The sequence below is a fragment of the Rhopalosiphum maidis genome, chromosome 3, assembly GCF_003676215.2.
Source record: "Rhopalosiphum maidis isolate BTI-1 chromosome 3, ASM367621v3, whole genome shotgun sequence".
In the NCBI taxonomy this organism is placed as follows: Eukaryota; Metazoa; Arthropoda; class Insecta; order Hemiptera; family Aphididae; genus Rhopalosiphum; species Rhopalosiphum maidis.
The window spans coordinates 5,669,273-5,691,094 of record NC_040879.1 but is presented as its reverse complement, the minus strand read 5'-3'; the positions used below and the strand labels follow the sequence as shown (position 1 = coordinate 5,691,094).

General features: G+C 25.5%; 2 protein-coding genes across 2 annotated transcripts; both read left to right on the top strand.

The window, feature by feature from the left end:
• Positions 1 to 6,639: 6,639 nt before the first annotated feature.
• Positions 6,640 to 10,954, top strand: LOC113559854 (golgin subfamily A member 6-like protein 6). The gene is made up of 9 exons (XM_026965629.1): positions 6,640 to 6,741; positions 6,817 to 7,052; positions 7,116 to 7,256; positions 7,323 to 7,488; positions 8,620 to 8,800; positions 9,573 to 9,751; positions 9,815 to 9,991; positions 10,065 to 10,277; positions 10,668 to 10,954. Exons 1-9 carry the CDS (start codon positions 6,640 to 6,642, stop codon positions 10,764 to 10,766), a joined length of 1,494 nt encoding a protein of 497 aa, XP_026821430.1. The 3' UTR covers positions 10,767 to 10,954.
• Positions 10,955 to 15,081: 4,127 nt separating this feature from the next.
• Positions 15,082 to 18,937, top strand: LOC113559901. The gene is made up of 6 exons (XM_026965681.1): positions 15,082 to 15,331; positions 15,516 to 15,837; positions 16,001 to 16,090; positions 16,601 to 16,793; positions 18,411 to 18,497; positions 18,597 to 18,937. Exons 1-6 carry the CDS (start codon positions 15,214 to 15,216, stop codon positions 18,906 to 18,908), a joined length of 1,122 nt encoding a protein of 373 aa, XP_026821482.1. The 5' UTR covers positions 15,082 to 15,213; the 3' UTR covers positions 18,909 to 18,937.
• Positions 18,938 to 21,822: the final 2,885 nt, after the last annotated feature.

Sequence of the window (21,822 nt, the reverse complement as noted above, 5' to 3'; positions counted from 1 at the left end):
ATTAAAACTATCAATACAATTCAGTATACCTAATGCTTTGTCCATTTTTATATTTTTAATAGACACCTGTTTTGTTAATAATAAAATAAAATTATTCAGAAGTACTATACTTAATATGATTTATTCAAATTTAAATTGTCAATTCATCAATTATAGCAAACTTTAATCTTTATATAGATTAGACATTAATTAAATAATGAAAAAACTGAAAAATAACAATTAAGGTATTTTCAACTTAAAAAAAAAAAAAATAATACCAAAAATTTACAGATTATACCATAAGAACATTAAAAAGAGTAATAAAATAAATTATATTCAATGGAAAATAAGTTTTTAAAACAACTTGAAAATAAACAATTAGTTGTAACTTATAAGTATTTAAAGTTAAGATGAGCGGAGTAGTGTAATCAGACGTATCACTCATGATGCTATATGCTATTACGCTCATTTAAACTTTAAATACTTATTAAAAATTAGCTACTAATAAAAATAATTACCTAATACATACTATATAATTACATTAATTTTTGTATGACTTCTTACGAATTATTTAGAAAACGTGTAAAAAAAAAATTGAATTTAGAAGGCTATAATTTCAAGGATCTATAAAATCTCTGTTATAAACTTATAAAGTATAAGTAATAGTCATATTATGATATAATCAAAATACTCATCGTTTATTAATTATTAATTATGCTATTCAAAATATATTCAAAATAATTTGAAATATTTTGCAAGTAAGAATACGTAAGATGTATTCATTTTTAATATAATAATACGAATAAATATCCATTAGCAGATTTAGCGCCAAGCCAATCAGGAATAAACCACCTATTAAACAACATATTATATTAATGTAATGTAACCTATATAAGAAAATTATTTTACAATATAAACTCGTACTATTACTAAACATATTTGTAAATTGTAATACATTTTTATAATGCGATAAAGAACTGTGAATAGTGTAGTGGAATTAATGTTTTTTATTTCTTTAAAAAAGAATATTCATTAATTATCATTTCGTAATTTTTTAGTCGTTTTTAGTAATTATTATAGAACGATTTAGGTACTTAAACGACTTTTTAGGTACTAGTCGGTTCATAGATATTTGACTAAGATATTTTTGTTACCTACTTAAAAAAAACAACAAACTAATTAAAAGTTACTCATGACTAATGGATGACTAGACAATATGACTAAGAGTGTCAAAATAAAAGTTGTCTATAGGCCCGGCGATTGTTTAAATCCGTCTCTGAATAGGTACTTAATTGTTTGACTTATACGTCATAGTGGTACCATTAATTATTAATATTACAATGTAGGAGGTACCATCAACAATAAACTCTATATAATAGAAAAAAACATTTTAAATCTTTATCATAAACAATTTATGAAATTTTCTTTTGTTTTACCTATTTAAAGAGTTTTAAAAAATGAAATTTATACGAGTATGTACTTGTTCATTTAAAAAATTTTTACTTTTACTATATTTTTTTAATATGACTATATATATGTATTAATTTATATTTAGAGGTAATCAGTAAATAGGGTAAACATGTAAACTGGAGTATACGGGTAATTTTGTATTAAGACTGTAGCCATAGATAAATAGTACAATACAGTGATGTGAAGGTAATTAATAAATAATTAATCAAAATCGGGTATACCTACAGCATTGAGTAGAAGAATTTTCTAGTAAGTATACAAGAAAAATGAAAATAGACGTAAAAAACTTATATATTGGGGTAACTTGTCCTAATATACTTACTAACTTACTTATAAAACACTTATATTTTTATTATATAGAAGTTAGAATAGGTTAGAAAGTAGGAATAATTTTTAGCAAAAAAAACCATTCTTTTTTTTATTATTTGTATATTTGTAATACATTTAAAATATTTAACGTAATAATAAATTTAATATGTAGGTGTTATTATTATTTTTAATCAATTATTATTTAGTTTTGTAGTATTATTGTGAATCATATATTTAGAGAGGGTATTAATTATTATTGATTTTTGTAATAATAGGTATAAGTATGTACTTATAGAAATTAACGTCATTTCAAAATATTTTATGCGAAATTTAAATATTTCAATTAATTTTCAATTCAATTTAAAATAATTAGCAAGTGCTTTACAAAAATTCCGATAAAAACATTTACGCATCTAAAATATTTGTTACTGGCGTCATTTTATTTCAGAAGTGTTTTATGTTTAGTGTTATTTATTATTCTATGAGTGCACCAACATAAAACTAATTTTTTAAACTTTTTGCATCATTTTAACAACTTACAGTACAAATATTATAGTATTAGCCATTAGGTGATAAATAATACATATTTATATGTTAAATTATTTTTGTCTTACATTTATTGCTATATTATATATAAATTATAAAGCCATCTAAATACTTAAATGAAATAATAATATTTCATTGTAATAAGTGTTTATAATTTTATAATTGTAACAACGTGTAATATATAATATAATATTGCTTTGACCTTTTTAATAATAAATTATAACTGCAAAAAAACATAAGTAAAAATCAATATAAATTCGTACCTATTCACCGCTCCTCTGTATATTTCTCCCAATCGTGTCCTACCACACTAACCGATTAATACTCAGGTTAGCAAGATGTGAGTTTAACTGGAAAAATATTTGGTCTTTTGATGAGTACTTCAACTAATCCAATAATCCACTTCATAGTTCACACCTCGTCTTGAATTCCGGCACTATGAACCGCATGGTCAATAATATTTTCCTTCCGTCAGTGTTATTTGTTATTACTCATAAATTTAGAAATCGTATCTTCGTTAATATAGTTAGATACAACAGTTGTAGACAAAAACCACCTACGTGTTTCGCTCTTTTATGGATTCTTATTTATTTTTTTTTTTAGCTTTATAATGTATAACCAAGATGCTGAAAAATTTAAAAATATAAAAACTATTTATTGTGTTTACGTAATCAATTGGAATACAGTAGGATCACTAGGATCCGCTTAATAACTGGTACACCGCGCGCATAAAGGGGACAAACGCTTAATAGGGACAAATTACAGGCATAGTCTCGAACGAATGTATTTGTTTTATCTAATTTAATTCCGTTTATTGGGGACACACAATATTGGTTATAAGGGACAAAGATAAAAGTATCTAACTAAATATTCCGACCTATACTTACCCACTTTCTTATCGAGGCTGTAATTATCTAATCTTTATGGCTCTACTATATTTTATATACGTACATACGTATATGTACGTATACGTGTGTAATAATTTCATGTTACATATTTACTTTTGTTAATTATTTCTTTTTACTACTACATACTCCGTTGATCAGCTGAGCCTAATACTATGTATATTTCATGCAAAATGGAAATTAAAATACCCCAATCAATTTCGCGGTAGACATTTTGAGAGACTTTGTCAATAAGCAAAGTTTTAATAAATTACAACAAAAAATAATGGACGATTTTCTGCAGCCTAACAAAGTATAAACTAAACATGTTTATAAGTTAATTTTTAATAAATAAATCAATTAATTAATTAAGCATATAATAATACTACTAATAATAATTTTTAAACGAAGTATATATTTTATAAATAAAGTTATTATGTACATGCACTTTAATAGTTTCAATTTATTAGTTATACGCGGTTAATCAGGACAGTTGGATAATGGGGACAAATAGAAAAATAGGTCACTGCCCAATGTGCCCCAATCAAACGGATTCTACTGTATATTATGAGCAAGCAAAAAAAAAAATATTGTCAATTGAAATTCAAAATAACTTCTGAACACAAAATATGAGATGAAATCATAAAATTAAAATTAGCTTTGAAGTTAAAGTAACAAATATTTTGTTTCTAAATAAATTATCTAAAAATTGATAAAGTAAAAACAAATTTTCTTAAATTTTAAATATCCAATAAGATTGATGTATTTTATCATTTAGTATTGTCTGATAAAAATATAATAGTTATATTTGTAAAGTAAAGTTATTTTCGATGAAGAAATATATATTGTAAGAAATATGGGGCCGCATATAAACGAGGAAAATTTTCATATGGAACCGTATTTTTCAGGAAAATAATTATCCAGACTAGATTTCTTGTAGAGAAAGATATTTCAAAAGAATGGTTTAATAAAGGAATGATATTTTCAAGGATTAATATATTCTTGGAACGATATTTTTCTAAACATTCTTATTTCAGAAAAATTAAAAATAGTAAATTAAAAACACAGAACCGTATTTTTCAGGAATGGTATAAATTAGGAAAATATTGCTCTGAACTGTATAAATCGGGACGATATTTTCGAGTATATTACAAAATCATGATCACAATCACCCAACTTATAATTAAAAAAAAAATTATTATTATTATTTGATATTATCTATTAAGCGAGTAATTAAGTTATAAACTTATTTTTCCCTTATTAAACTTTTAGATTTAAATTTATCATGATGTGGTAACTATTAACTTACAATTTAACGTTCTGTACGTTGGCAACTTATATCCACTCATCAAATTAAACGAAAATCATCTGCTTTAAGGGGTTTGGTATAGGCAAATTAATAGAAATATAAAATAATTTAATTCTTAAATCTTAAATTTTATATTTAAATAATTTAATAATCGTTAAATGTATTTTAAAAGTGGTTCCAAATCCAAATAAAAAATGGTTATTGCATATTTATGTAAAAACCGAAAAATGATTTCCACTTCGTTTCTTCAAAACCACTTAATTTCTACCACTAGTCAATTTCTTCTCATGCTTCAATTTTTATCAGCTAAATCAAGTGTTTGTGATATTCTTGTTGATCTTGTTTTTCTAGTTCTGATAAGCCGTCTGTCAATATTGCTGATACTCGAATATGGTCGTACCTAATTCCTATCCCCTTCATTATTTATACATTTACCAATAACCCATTTTCATATGACCTCTTGAGGCTCTCATATGTCTCATACTCTTAAGTTCACTAACTATTTCTATGACTCTTTTATTAGGATCTTATGGTCGGGAATATACTCAAAGTTTATAATACTGATGATTATGATGAAGCAGTTCCCTTTAACGTGCACTCTGAGCGCTATTATAATAATATGTTTATTATCACTATTGTTATTTTCATCATATTTCCCTCATAAGGTGTGTACTATGTAGTGTTCTCTAAAATTTTTCACTTAATAAAAAAATTGCTTATTTGGTTTTAAGTGATCTAATTTCATCTGAAATTATTTGTTTATTTTTTTTATTTATAAACAGTTAAACGGACCAAGGTCCTTTATAATATAAATTATATAATTAATTGTGAATATTTAATTGCATAATTGAAATTATTACAGATGATATTTTAATGATAATATATAATACATGAAAAATACGTAATATTCAAATTACAAATCACTACTTCTTAAAATAAACAAAACAATGAACAATACGACTGTCGCGACTTAATGAAAAAATTCTATTGAGGAGAACATTTTATTTGCTATATTTAAAGTACGATAGGAATATGATTAAATTACAATTTTTTTTTAAATATGGACAAATGCGAATACATAATTGTGCCAATAAATATGGATAATCAATATTTCCATTTAATAAATCATGTATAATTATTGCACCCGTCAATCGTCTTTTGACGAACAAGGAATCTAGGTTTTATGATAAATTAATGAGATAAATTTTTAGGAAAAACGTATAAGAGAACAATACAAAGTTTTCTAGCAATATAAATTATTAAAATACAATTTAGAGTATTCCTAAAACAATAAGTAATATATATATATATATATATATATATATAACTTAAAATGCATCATAATTTTTTTGTAATATTAAATAAAAGTACATAATACAACAAAAAATCAATTTTAAACCGAGGTATATACATTTTAAAAAGGAATTAAATTAAAAAGGTTAGGTAGATACTAAGTATAATATTTGATATGCCTATATAATATATATACGAATAAACATATAGCCTCTACAATTCAATAAAAAACATAAATTATAATTGAATATTAATCGGTTTTAGATATTGATTATAATCAAGTAGGTAGTTACAAATATTTCTTGCTGCGGATCAATAAAAGTATAAAAACATTAATACTAATTTTTAAAAAAAATGTTAATATTTTAAAAAATATCAGACTGATAACACAATTCAATAATTTGGTAGTTGGTAAAGTTAAGAAATAAACTGAAAAACATAAAACATTATAAAAGGCAGACACGATTACTGTAGTGCCTTGAATAAGTTTAAAATTCAAATAAATTAAATATGAAGTCTTAAACTATTTTTTAAATATGAATAAAAATGTATTTTTATAAATTATATACAGTTTTACAGTTACGATAGAATGTAATATTAATAATAGCTTAAGACTTTCATTGACTCAAACCACAATAGTAAAGGGGTGTTTTTAAGTTAACGCACGGGGCAAAGTACGTATTTGCGTGACGAATCACACGAGTTTTTTTTTGTTATCTAGCTATGGTAACAGTTCATATATCTAACAAACAATTGTATTGTAGTTCATAAGTATTAAATCAGAATTGAAATTTATAACATAATATTAGATATTATTGTCAATTAAAAACGTATTAATATTGTATTAAAATGATTTACGGAGGAAAACCTATGAAACCCGCTCCACCGTCTAAAGTAGGTGTTTCTATACCTACGCCGTTTCGAGGACCTCAAGCGTATACGTACGGGTTTGTAAGTATATCAATACGTTTTTTGTTGAAAATATGATATTATAACATTAATTTTATAAACTAATTTAAATATTAGTTAGCTAAACAACCGGGGTGTGATTACAAAATTCGACTACGTGATGTAGAACGATTCCGTACAGAAAGGTTAAGAATACAAAGTGAAAACGATTTTAAAAATATACTTAGAGAAGCTCAGCATAAGGAAATGATTGACGTAACAGATAAAAAATGTCTATACAATCGAATAAAAAGAATGGTTGAATGTGGAATGAAAGCTAACGAACATTTATTTAAAGAAGAACCATGTCCAAAGTATGAACATCTGTTTATAACCCGAATAAAAAATTAATAATTACTAATATATTGTATAACTAGGCCAGAATTAAAAATAGAAGAGGAACCAGAAAACCCGAAAATTGTCCAAGAAGATTTAGTGGAAAAGGCAAGAGCACTTAAAGAAAAAAGTGACGAAGAAGAACGTAAATTAGTAGAAGAAAAACGTCTACAAATGTTCATGTTGGCATAAAACAAAAAACAAAACAATGTATTAAAAACTATTAAATATTTAAATCATTATTTTAGAGAAAATTCTGAAGAACTGAGATTTGCTGCAGTAACTAAACGTAAAAACGAAATAGCTAGTATAAACCATAAAATCATTGAAGAAAATAGTAGATTGAATAAAGAACAAAAAATTAAGCAGAGAGAACTGGCTAATATTGAGAATGCGGAAATATTTAAAAAGCAGGTAAATCGAATATTAAATGTATTATATAGATTAGACTAAATTTGACCGATTTTCAAAGTTAAATGAACAATATATACAGGCGCATATAAAAGAATAGCTAAGTGTTCAATCCTTCCCTATATATCATGTTTTATTAAGAATTGCTGCATTTAGTACATGCGGTACCTAACTTAAGGAAGTATCATATGAAGTTGTGAAGGTTTTAGGTTTTAGTATATGCATTATGAACGATGTGCACATTATACCGTTGTTTATAAATATTTCAATCAATGACATTACTAATAAAGATACGTTAATTCTTTGAAAGGAAATATTATAACGTATTAACGTTAAAAAAGACAAATTTGATTTCTAAAGTAACATTTTACTATGGAATTTATTTTTATTTTTATTTATTTATTTTTTTTGATTTTATCTACATCATGTCACTGATACACAAGGCGTTTTGACAGTTTTTATTATAAATTATCACAAAATAAATAAGAAAATAGAAAACAATTGCAAAATATGTTTACTGTAGGAATCGAGGATCTAAGATTTGAATCTTAATGGGCTCACCAATGGATATATAGTATAAATTGATATACAATATAATTATTAATATATAATAAAAAATACGCACATATTATACACAATATGTTTAGGTTTTGTCTGTACGCCTGGTACGAAACAGAAAATTTACCTAACGTGATGTGTATATTCGGTGTATAATTATTTCTATACTTCTGTAGTTGAACTATTTATCATGAATTAACAACCAATAATAATTTAAAAAAATATTGGAACCTTGTTAAATACAAATTTAAAATTTGTTTCTAACCTATCGACAAAGATCCTATCTAAGCAGCCTTAAAAATCCAAAACGCCCTATCTGTGCTGAACGCCAAGTTTCCCAACTGGAAAATCCTCTCAAATTACTTTCACCTTGCGCTGTTTAGAACGTCCCCAACCTTTTTCTATAATTTATAAATATAAATAAAGCATAAAGCTCTCAATTCGAAATTCCACCTTCCACCGTCTGCGACCTTTACTTCACTCTAAATTGTCTTTAAAAACTAAACAAACATTTTACATGACTTTTCTTACACCCATGTGGTACTGCAGCAGTATAAAATGTATTATTTTATTTAGAATCTAGAAAAAGAAGAGGAAAAGCGTAAACTTTTAGAGAAAAAATTACAGTTTCGAAAAGAATTATATGAGCAAGTTCAACAAAAAGAAAAATTACTAGAACAACAAAAAGTGTTAAAAGCGATTGAATGCAGTGAAATTAAGAAATTAAATAAAAAGCTGGACGAAGAAGAAGAATTTGGTGAGTAAAACATAACTACTTTCAATAATCATTATCATAAAGTATTATCTTCAGTTAGTATTATGTTTATAATTTATATTAATTAAGTATTTTAGCAATTTTAGTAATACAGTAAAAAAATATTGAAATATAGACACTCTTAAAATATATTAAAAATAGATTATTTTCTCTATAAAGGTTAATTGTATTAAAAATATAGTTAGCAAATTAAAGTAAAACAAATAATACCTATATAGGTAAAATAAAATAGAATCATTTTTATGCCAGTCTCCAAGTATAATTTTATACTTACATTACAATCATTGTCTATCAAAAATAATAATTCAAAATATAATTAATAAATAATAAAAGTTATAAATTTAGTTATAGTTTAACAAAATGAAATAAAAATATAGGTTTAATAGGTACATAAAATATTATTCATTTGACTAATATTGTAATAGATTAATATTAAAAAGTATCTTGGATAGGTATTTCAATTAAGAAACACAATAATTTTTTATTTAAAATACAGGTATAAATTCATTTTTTTTTTAAATTAAATAAGCAACGATAAAATATACGAAAAAGCATTTAGATACCTATACGTATACTTAAGATACATTACAGCACTGTATTTTAGTTCAATTATTTTCAGTAAATGTGTGAATAAAAATAAATACATACCTATTTAGGAATATTAAATTTATCATCAATATCTAGATAATAACTAAAGTAATAACAGGACATTTTACGATCCAAATTTACGAATCATATATTAATTTTATTAAAGAAAAATTGGAACGTAAAAGAAAACAATTGCAGACAAAAAATGAAATAGCATTATTCACCAAAGAAAGAGCGATTTTGTTTAAGAAAATGAACGAAGCGAGAACAATGTTTGATGAAACTTTTAAGCTCACGATGAGACAAAATTTAAAGGATGATTCAGCGAGCGAAATGGAGGCAAAGGTAAACAACAATTTAGATATCAGTTTTTAAAACATAAATTAATACATTTTTGAAATATTACAGCTTCAAATAAGACGTGAAAACGAATTATTTAAAGAACATCAAGCAATTATTAAAGAAGAACGCAAAAGGCAAAATGATGAAATATCAAAAACAATTATGAAACAAATAAATGAAATTGAAGAGCTTAAACTATCTGTCGAACGTCAAAGTGATGAAGCACGGCGAAAGCGTATGAAGGTACGAGTACGCTAAGTTTATTTAAAGTACATGTGCGATGTGTAGGCGTTACAATATAATTATATTTTCATAGGAGGGTAATAATGTTTTAATGGATCAATTAAAAGCACGTAAGGCCCTTTTAGAAGAACAAAAAGTATTGAAACGCGAAATGTTTAATCAGGCGAAAAAAGAATACGAAGACTATTTAAAAGAGGAAAAACGACAGTGGGAAATTCAAAAAAAATACAAATGGCAATTTAGAAAAGACCTTAACGACCAAATTAAGGACAATAAACAAATAATCGTAAGTGTTAAATATTAACATATTATGCATTATTTATATATATAATTATATCTATTACCAATATATTACACGGATATATAGTATAGTACACTACAGATTACCAATATTTTTAACTTTTAATGCGTTACCAACATAATATTGAACCCATGAAAAAATAATTTAGTTTCATTTTATAAAATCAGACATGTTATGAACGTATTCTCTGTTTGTTACGTTTCTATTTTACACAATTTTTGTGTGAGTGGGGTGCCAAAAATCTAGGTACTCAATTATTCAGATTTTAAAATTTTCAGTTTTTACTTCATTAAATAAAAATATTCTTAATCTGATTGTACCTACAATTTTTATTTGATTTAATTGATATTGATAATAAATTATTTTTCTGTTTAGGAAAAACAAAGACAAATCGATTTAGAAAATCATCGGAAACTCATGATGGAATTAGCCGCGCAAGATAAATTACTAAAAAAACTATTATCTGAACTATGAACTTTCCAGTAATATCACTTTTTCATTAACACCTGTTCACATTGTTTATTGAACTCAGATTTTTATAATTGTACCATATCACGACGATCCATTTCGATGACCTTTTTCTTCATATTAACTTTTATTACCTAGGTAGGTATCTCTATATTTGTAGTATTATATTATAGTGTTAACTATAGCTTATCAACTAGTGGCTAATTTTATTTAAATTATATTGAATTATCTATTTATCTACCTAGTGAATATAATAATGGGTTTCCTTACTTTCAGTATTTATCCTTTAAGCCTTAAGGCTTTAAATTAATATGAATTTATATTTACTCTAAATTAAGCTTAATTGATATGGTTTGCATTGTATAGATTATAAGTATTAAAGTACATTATGCCAATTTTAAATTCTATACATTTAAAATATTTTTATTTATAATTGTAATATAATACCTACATAAAACAAATATCTAACTGTAGGTATACAAATAAGCTAGAACTCATTTTAGTAAATATTATTTTAATTTTTAAATCCATCGTTTTTACTAAACACTAATAGTTATTCATTATAAATGTATAACAATTATAAATATTGTGTTCGAGATTTAATCATTTAAATTTAAAAAGCTATGTGAAGTTTGTACAGCATAGTAAAGAGATTTATCTCTGCGTATAGAAAATTATAAAAATGTCGTTATATAATAGTTTATAATAATATTTAATAAATATGAAATTGAACGAATTGGGAAACATATATATATCCTAAATGACCTAAATGTCTCCAGATCAAAGGCAGAAGTGTTGAGTAATGGTGTACCTAAAGTAACATGTTAAATAATTTTCTGGGAATTGTTTCCAAGTAACGAAATACAAAAATGTAATGGACTTTTTGTAAGTCATTTCTATGATATAATCATTTAAATAATTGCGAATTTAAAAAAATATATTAATATGTAATTATTGTAAATACTGAATACCAACAAGATGACAATTTGTAGGTATACATGTATACAATCTTTTATTAATAATAATTTATAGTAGGTATAAGTTTAGCTTACAGAGTTATAGATATCTACATACTGGAGCGCAGTTGAATCGTGGAATTATTCCATTGGAATACAAAAATACGTAGTATATTCAATGTAGGCATTACCTATATCAATTACTAGCTGACAAGATTGAATAATTACACTTTACAGTGATGAGCAATGCTTGATGACAATAGACAATAGTATAATTGCTGATATTAGTAACTGTAGTCGGTACCTAACTGGTAATACAATATTATCTATCATTTTCAGTGGTATGGTTGGAAACTGAAGCAATATTTTAAATTATTAATATTTTACATTAATAGCAAATATGAATAAGTTAAATCGTAGTCATTAATCAAATACTCAAATACCAGCTCAAATACTTTCTAAGCTTTTAGAGACTATAGCTTTACATTAATTAAGCTATACAAATATCTATAAATAAAAAAAATAAACAAACATAAAATAAAACACTATACATGACCAAAATTAATTAACCGATTTGATCTAAATAGGCAAACCGCCTAGACGAAGCACGTGGTATATTTTATAACGCGATTTAAACTACCCACTTTTCTGATACCTCTGAGAACAATCACTAAAACTTTCGTCAAAATCAATCGAGTAATTTTTGAGTCTATATAAGCTACAATCAAAAGCAGGACATTGTATTTTGTAGCTCATTTTAATAATAAACAATAAATATTATATTATTTTGTAAAAAAAAATCTATAACATAATTTAACAGTTCTAATTGTTTTTTTCTTTAACCTAAATATTAACAATAAATTATTCGATTTTTTTGAGCTAAGATGAAATTCATTAAATATAATTTTCATTTAAATCGATCCAGTAGCTTCTGAAATTAGGGCGTATTTATAATCATACAAACTTTTCATCTTTATAATATTAGTATACCTAGGTTATACACGTTATGAATATAGGTAAAGGTATGTTATACTGTTATACATATCTATATACTATACATAAAATATGTATCGTAACATTTGTATAATTTTCAAAAATTAAATGTATGCCAAAATAAAAAAATAAATAATTAGTGAATTTTTAAAAAAAACGTCTACGTGCTGTAATTATTACTAAGTATAAAAATATAATAATTTAAAATCTACTGCCTCAACTGTTCACTAGGACGAGGCCACTACTACCATGTCTATTGTCTAAGTTCATCTCCTATAGGATTGTGTACACTGACATATAATATATAATATAATATTCATATTTAATATTTATGTATAATTAACACGAGATGTATAAAATATTATAATACAGTATTATAGTATGTAACAAAAAATGACATTTGTTAATTCGAATATTCATTATTTCTAAGTGGCATGTGCATTATACCTATTGCGACAAGTATTTTGTGTCTACTGATCATAATGTTCATAATATTATTACAATACCTATCAAGTTTACCATTTGTCGTTATAATAATAGATGAGGGTGGTATGCTGGTATGCGGCGCATCCGAATTGCGTGCGACAGATACTTAAAGATTAAAAATCATAACAACCGAACGGCATGCGAGATAGGTATATTCTTGGTCTTTTATTTAGAGTTGCGCGTGGCATTAACATTTAATAATAACTTACATTCCTATTTTCAAGGGTTTTTACTTTATTGCCTTATTGGTTTTATCGTGATTCGCGTGATATGTGTATACATATAAAGCAAATGCATCTTCGTGATACAATTGTATTGTACACGCGTTGAGCATACGTACTTAGGTACCATATAGACATATAGTACTATACTGACATACATTGAAGAAAGAACGTTGAGAAACAATGGACAAAGAAAATTGTATCATAAGTAACGTCATTGTGGATAAATAAATTAAAATAAACAAATATCACGAAATCGCATTGCTTGAATTCGTCGACAAATTTATTGGCATACACGTGTTTATTGAAAATTTAATTTATAAACATTATCATTTAAACATTGTTATATACCTTATAGGTATACTAATTCATATAGGCATGTTGTTGTTATACATTTAAAATGTATATGCTTACATAATATAGCACACAACACTTTTCAAGAAGGCATTTTAATTTTTTGTGTATCAGAACCACCAAAGACATAGTATAGAAACATGTATGTCTTTGGAACAATGGGGATTTTTTTTATGGGGGGGGGCTAAACAAAATTAATTTCAAATAGTAATTTTATTTATTTTTAAGTATGTGCAGAAATCCGAAAGCTACAGTGCACATGCTATAACCTCTTTTGAACCAGTTGCTGAAATAATAACTGTAAAACTGTATTATTAATTAATTAAATCGTGGATATATTCACGATTGTTTTTCCTATTTATTAGAAGAAGGCTAAATGACAAAATTAAGTACCAATCTTTTTTCCCTAATACTGACAGCACTTCTGAAGTTAGAACATCGATTTCTCTGTAAATATAGAGCTAATCCGTTCAGTCGATTGTGTTTATTAAGTGTAAAACTCAATGTTCAACATTTAGTGTAGGGTAAACTTTAAAATAATTCAACGACGAACCAGATTGACTACGATTCTGATCCATTGTATTAAAATCCGATTATTAGAACAAAAAAAAAAAAAAAAATACAACAGACTTGCGAACAACCCGCTACGACACGATCGCGCAGACTTGAATAGTTGTACGACAAAACTGTACTCGAGTTGAATTCGTTAACACAACGATACCGTCGATACCTGCCTACGGGGGTATGCCGGGCCGCGATAAACTAAATTTAATCGGTAAAAGTGTAATCGTAAGTCGTTTCCGGTTTCGTCGGTAATATAATACATATTCTGTGTCCGTACATAGTTTTTAGACCACGATTTAAGATATAAATATTTTCGTCATTCAGACGAACAACGTCGCGACGATAAGGTTTCTGGGTGTACCTGTGGCTGGTATAAATTTAATACGCCTATTACCAAATACTATAGATCCATAGTGTTTGCTATCCACCTAGGCGTGAATACCAAGTCAAACCATTTTTTCGACGATATGATAATAATTGTGGGTACCTAATACTTGGGTGTTAAGTAATAAATATACAATGAATCAAAACACGATCATCACAAAGAATATTAGCGAATCAATCGTTTGGCCGTTTTTAACCGTTGAGTACGCCCTTGCTGCGGAATGTTCATACGGTCATAAATCTGCGATCGGACAATCGACGGAACAAATCGACCGTACAAGAAATAACGTTATGTGCGGCGCGTATCGTCGTATCATATTGCCTGCCGTCAATCGGTATCAAACGGTCGTTGGTTTTAAACTGATAACAGTCGTCGTGATAATGTCAATTACGGTTTTTTTTTCTACTCTTCCTAGTGAATTCAAAACACAGCGTTACTGCCGTCGGAACTCCGCTATTGATTTCATAAACTAATTCTGAGCTCTTGCGGTAATTATGTCTACACCGAGATGCAAATTTTATTTGCAAGGAAATTGTTATTACGGCTCGTCCTGTCGGTTCTCGCATGATGAACCGCAGCGCTCAAACCATGGACACCAATCAAGGAGTAATAGTGAGTTAATATCAAAACTAATAAATAATAATGGCAAGAGCATTTTTTTCCGATAAAATTACTAATAAAACGTTTGCACATTATAAATTGATTGGAAATCGAACAACGCATATATTGTACTTGCCCAAATTTTATTGTATTTTCTTACTTTATTCTTAATATTATTTGCATGTTTTATTTTTAGGGGACGTAAACAAAAGTTATTATGAATCTGATAGTGCTCATAGTAGAAATTATGACAATGACTATGATAGTTATAATGAGTACAGACAAATGAAATACGAATCTGGAAGTAAAAGCACAAACTACAACTATAAAAAGGATTATAACGACAGGGATAATTATTATAATCAAAGAAATGATAAAGAATTGTATGATTCCAATAATTATTATGGTCATCAAACTCAAAGACAACAAAATTTAAAGAATTATAAAGAAGATGACAGTCGAGGTAGAAATTATAATTACGAGTATAATACAAACAAAGTTCATGCCAGTTCTAATAGGTACTCAAATTTTGAATATTTAAATTTAAATGTAATTAGTTACACCATATGTACATCACATACTCAATATAATATATTATGATGTGTATATGTTATAATAATCAATTAATTTTAATTTTATTATGATTAAAACTATACAATTTATACTATTAAATATTTTTAGGAATAAGAATTCAGATGGTCAAAAATATATGCACAGGACCAATAATGTTAATGATTTAGAAAATAAGTTAAAATACTATGAAAATGAAATGTAAGTACTATTTAATTTCAAATAAAGACTCAATATCAGATAAATATTTAACTAATAAGTAATAACTTAATCCTTAGCTTTATATATATTAAACAATATACTTTTTTTTATTTTCTACGTTTCTGACAACACAGTTTTACTTCTTTTATTATGATTTTATTTTGCAAAGTTTTTCCAAATACCGGTCAGTGTCATACAGTGCATTTTGTTCATTTATAGACCGGAAAAAGGAAAAGGCTCAAATTGTAATTAGTTTTTTTTACCATTTTGACTGAACTTTATTAATTATACAATATTTCATCGCTAAGTTGTTTTAAATAAAATAAAATACTTATTAAATTGTCACAGTCGCCTTTCTCAATTTCTTTACAGGAGAGGAAGGCACGTATTGTATTCCAGTTAGTTTTTAGTGAGACATTATAATAATTTTATACATTTTTATTTGTTTTTAATTTTTTTTTCACTAGTAAAGCTATTTTTCTAAGTATCATAATATAAAATTGTTTTCAGTAAAACATTCCAAAATCATATAAGACAAATATCATTGAGTAATATTTGGCCATTCACGTGTTTCCAGCCTATTGGACATGAATTTCCTATTCAACCAGTTGGAAGTTTAAACTTGATTGAAATATCATTTGAAGAAATTAGATGTGATTATTACATGACTAAAAATATAACTGCCAATCCTGGTTTGATTCATGTAAGTAACAAACTTACAACTAATATAATATACTATGTAGACAATATTTTACTAATTCCCATTACTATATAGAAATGTTATTTAAATTTAGATTATCTTAGTACATGTTAATTTTATTTGTAAATTTATTTTGTCTATCCAAAACAATATGTAACAGACTTGCATATTTAACTTTTTGATAGGTAAATATTTACATTTCATAAGTTTTTAACATAGTAGGGTACATTTTTCAGATAAAATATTAATTAATTTAATATAACTGAGTCAATTTTGATTTAATATGTTTATGATTAATAAAATAATATACTTTATTCATAATTAGATTGTACTCAGGTGGCTGACTTGTATGGAGGGCCATAGTTTCATTATATATCACTATATCAGGCATATGGATAGTAAATTCAGTAGGGGCAAGTACGATCTTTTACTGTCCACCACAGAAAAAAACTGTTACATTTTTATCTAAAATAGAATAGAATACAATTTTTAATGCGTTTAACTATTAATAAGTTACCATTTATAAAAATATATGGTAATTTTATCATATTAATTATAAACTGTAATAGTCACCTATTAAACATAAAATGTTCCTATGTTTTACTTATTTTAATAGAAATGGTGGTAAAAGAGTATAAATTTTCTTCTTGTATCCTATAATCCCCAAGATAATATTTTAGTGAGGAGGGAAGGAGAATGAACAATTTCTCAAATATGTATATTGTAATTTGTAATATTTTTTAACTATAATTCAATATTATTTTTCCAGAAGGGGGGAGGAGAAAGTGCCCTGTCTTGTTTCTCAATGGGTGCCCATGATTGTAATTATTAAGATATAGTAAAATATAGATTATAGTGCGTTTCACATCAAATGTGACTCAATCTCATATTGAATCTCACTTATTTTCCAATCAATGACACTTATTAAAATATACTGGATACCCAACGATCTGATAAACAACTAATGTTCAGGAATTGATTTACCAGAATAGCTGTTAGCCAACTACACCTAGCGCTTGTTTCATATTAGTGGCAATTTTTACAAGATAATCAATATATAATATTTACTACTTACCTATATACTTACCTAACACGTGCTTTAAAGAAATCATTATTAAACTATAATTTATAATATATTATATTTTCTAATAGTCACTATAGTATACATTTAATTCCCTTTAAACGCTAGTATCATTTATCATTGAGTATCTTGTATATTTTAATTTCTGATCAATGAACTGATCTTGTTATAGATTTCAACAACAGTAGGTATTTTCTTATCAGATTCTAAAACTGCTATGTTAACAGCTTAAAATTAATACTATGGTTTTTTTTAACAAAATATTAATACAGATTAATTTTACAAGATATGAAAAACCTTTTAGATTAGTTTAAGATAAAGTATGACGATATTGTGTAAAACTCAGGATAGTTAAGGATTAAGACAATAATTCCAATTTTATTTCTTGTCTACGACTCTAAGAGTTAGTGAACCCCTCATTTATAGATTGTTCAGCGCCTTCCAAATCACAGTGTTAGCTTTGCATGAATTATAAATATCTTGTATAAAAAATAATCAATTATAGTATATTAATTTTGAATGTACTGTTTATGGTTTAGAAACGGACAGTTGATGAATTAATCTTAAAAGCTCAAAAGCAGAAAGACGATATTTTAACATTTAAGAGGCATGTACAAGAAGATATAGTGAGTATATGAATTTTACTTTGGTCTCCATATTTTAATTATATTTTATATAATATATAATTTAATGTTATTTTGAATGTTACTTTTTTATTACTCCAGATATCAACATTTATGAAGTGTGAAAATTCAAAAGTTCAAAAAACACCTTTTGAAAATTCTATACAAGTGGACCAAAACAGTTACTGGGATATGTCTATTAGATCTTTGAAAATGCCAGAGGATAAAAAAACTGAACTGGAGTCATTTAGTTTTGTTACCAAAAAAACCCAAAAGAATTCTGAGAACGAGCCACAATTGAAGATACTCATGCAAACCGAAGTATATGGTAAAATAGATAATGAAGCATTTGCTCAAGATCAGTTTACCGATTTCATACCTATTATGCCTCCACCTAAAAAGTACTGTTTATAATGTTTTTTTTTTTTTTTTGGTAAATTATTAATTAAATTAAATTCTTTTTTCAAATGCATTAATAAAAATATACAAATCATAGCTTTATATAAAATCAATAATACATTTTTTTTTTTTTTTTATTAGTCATCTATTTTTTATGTTATTTCAATCAATATCACCTAAATGATATTTTCAATTTCTTTGAGTTATTTTTAAAATGTTCATAGTTCTGTTATTTTACAAAATGTATTCTTATCATTTACAATGTACCTTATTCCTCAATAAGGAATATAAGTTTATATCATTTTAGTTTCAGTGATCATTTTAAAGCTACTAAATTCTAACGTAGTATTATTATACATTGTTAAGACTGTTAAGAGTATGCACCTAAAATAAAAAATAATTTATTTCTGTCTCAATATGTTATAGTACTATTGTATCTGATCCTTTTACAAAAGTGTTATAATTGTGAACACACTACTCAACCTTAAATTTTGTAGATATCATATCAATATTAGTACATTACTAAATTACATTAATTTGTAATAATAATCATAATTTATTTTGTTCCTATCTTTTTTAATGTTTTGTTATGTTTAATGTGATATTTTTTTACTGATATTTTATGACTGTATAAACTATTTCAGTTTACAATTTATTGAAAAGATTGTGCCAATTGCAATGTCTATTATTATACTTTTGAAGTACTTAATACGAGTAGTTAGTCTATTCCTATTATACCTATTCGGTTACCTTAATGATATCTGACATTTATTGCTATAATAAATAAGTGTTAACTCAAAGATACGATAAATTTTTATTTTATTTTTTTAAGATATATAATACATTTATTTATATTTATGTAGGTTAATTTTTAATTTAAATGTGTTTAAGGATTAATAGTGCCTTGTCATTTAAAATCAAGACATCTATAAGGATTCAAGTGACTGAGTTTTGGGTGTTGAATGATGATTGATTAGAGTATTTATAGTAATTTATTAGTATTTATATGAAAAGTTAAATGATCATGAAATATCCCATGCAAGCGAAATACTTTTTCATCAGCAATTTTTAATTTTAATAAAAACATAATTAATAATTATTTTACTATAAGTATGGGGCTTTATATAATATTAGTTTGTCGAGTGCGATTCATATTTATTAATAATTATACTTTATTTCAGTTTGAATTGGTTTTTATTTTTCATTTTTGAAATTATCCAGATTGGATAAACATTTTATGTGTAGGTATATAATTCAAGAGTTAAATATTTTGATCTATGATAATTATATTTTATTATCAATAATAGTTGTTTTTAGAATACATATTTACCTAGTAGCTTTTTGATATTCAGTTAAATTATAATTTAGAAGTTATTTAGATCTTATGGACACTTATTGATTTAAAATAAACCAAAATATCAAGCTACAGGGGATGTAGGATTTTTAATATGCCAACTATTTTAAGTTGTCAAAGTCTATATTATAAAAATATATTTAGTACAATCATTCTGAGTAGGTAATATAGTTGTATGTATTTTGCATAAATTTTAATTTTTTGTATGATTAATCTTCTACTGTTCTTCTTCTAGTGTTTTCCCAGTTTTCTGTGAAAGAAAAATGAATTCTTTGTAGATTTAATGACCGGCTCAAATGTATAATAATGTGACTTAGAGTTGTAAGTTATTAAAAGGCATAGATATTTTAAATACTGGATATAGTACTATAGTAGATTATACTACCTTCTGGAATGATTTAACATTTAAAATAATATTTATAATTAATATAAAGGTTACTGTACAATATTTAATTATACAAAAATAATAGTGATTTTACATAGTTGAATTAATCATTCTCGTTTATTAATAATAAACAAAAATAATAATAATATATAATAATATACAAACTTTTATATTTTATTTTTCATGTGTTTTTGATATTATAGAATATTATTTATGAATTTTATTCAATTAAATGAGTATAGTTATAAGTACATTGCATTAAATTACAATGTACTCTGTAACTTTTCTACTGAGAATTGAGATAGGTACCTATACCAAAACGCTTCCAATTCAAATATTTATAATATTCTCGAAGAACATCTAGAAGCTAAAATGTTATACATATTTATATCATACAATTTTAATTTTCGACATTAAACTAAACAATATTAATTACCTACCTATCTATATATTTTATATTATTCATGGGAGGCATGTCCATATAGAACAAGTTTTTAATTTAAAAAAAAAAACCGTGAACCAAAACAGTTTGGGAACCGTTGGTTTGTAAAGAATTGTCCATGTACCTAATGAGTAGAGAGCGGATTTATTGGTTTTGTCATTCATTGACTTTATACAGCTCAACGGAGATGAAAAATGCGACGATTTATAACACTACACCATTCGGTATAGAAAATGTCTGACCACACGAAAAAAAAAAATAAAAATATTTTACACTCTGCTTCACTCTCACACGGACAGTACAGTATACACAATGTATATAATAGCCAATAGGTACCTACTGGTGTATTACCTATTACAATACATTAATGAATTATATGACGACAAATCCTTTATAAATTATGTTCAAAAATAATATACCTAATACACATTAGTATATTACTTATAACACTACACGATAAGTGCTTAATAGGTATACTTGTAAAATTGTAATTTTAGTGAAAAGTGAAAATAATTAAAAGTGTAAGTAGGTAGATATATGTCGTTATACGTTTTATAGTCGATGTATAAAATATATTATTTAAAATTTATTTATTTCCCACGATTGAAATAAATTAATGATTCTATTCAAACTTTAAATGAATAGACAATTGTTAGGTATCGATATTTTTTGAAAAAAAAACATACTTTTATACCAATAAAATACATTAATTTTTAAAATATACTTACAACAAAAAATACTGATATTG

Coding starts and splice junctions, on each gene's coding strand:
- LOC113559854 (XM_026965629.1), top strand. CDS start 6,640: ATGATTTACGGAGGAAAACCTATGAAACCCGCTCCACCGTCTAAAGTA. Junction 8,801..9,572: donor GGACGAAGAAGAAGAATTTG/GTGAGTAAAACA, acceptor ATTTTATTAAAG/AAAAATTGGAACGTAAAAGA. Junction 9,992..10,064: donor CACGGCGAAAGCGTATGAAG/GTACGAGTACGC, acceptor ATATTTTCATAG/GAGGGTAATAATGTTTTAAT.
- LOC113559901 (XM_026965681.1), top strand. CDS start 15,214: ATGTCTACACCGAGATGCAAATTTTATTTGCAAGGAAATTGTTATTAC. Junction 15,332..15,515: donor ACACCAATCAAGGAGTAATA/GTGAGTTAATAT, acceptor TTTTATTTTTAG/GGGACGTAAACAAAAGTTAT. Junction 15,838..16,000: donor GTTCATGCCAGTTCTAATAG/GTACTCAAATTT, acceptor AAATATTTTTAG/GAATAAGAATTCAGATGGTC.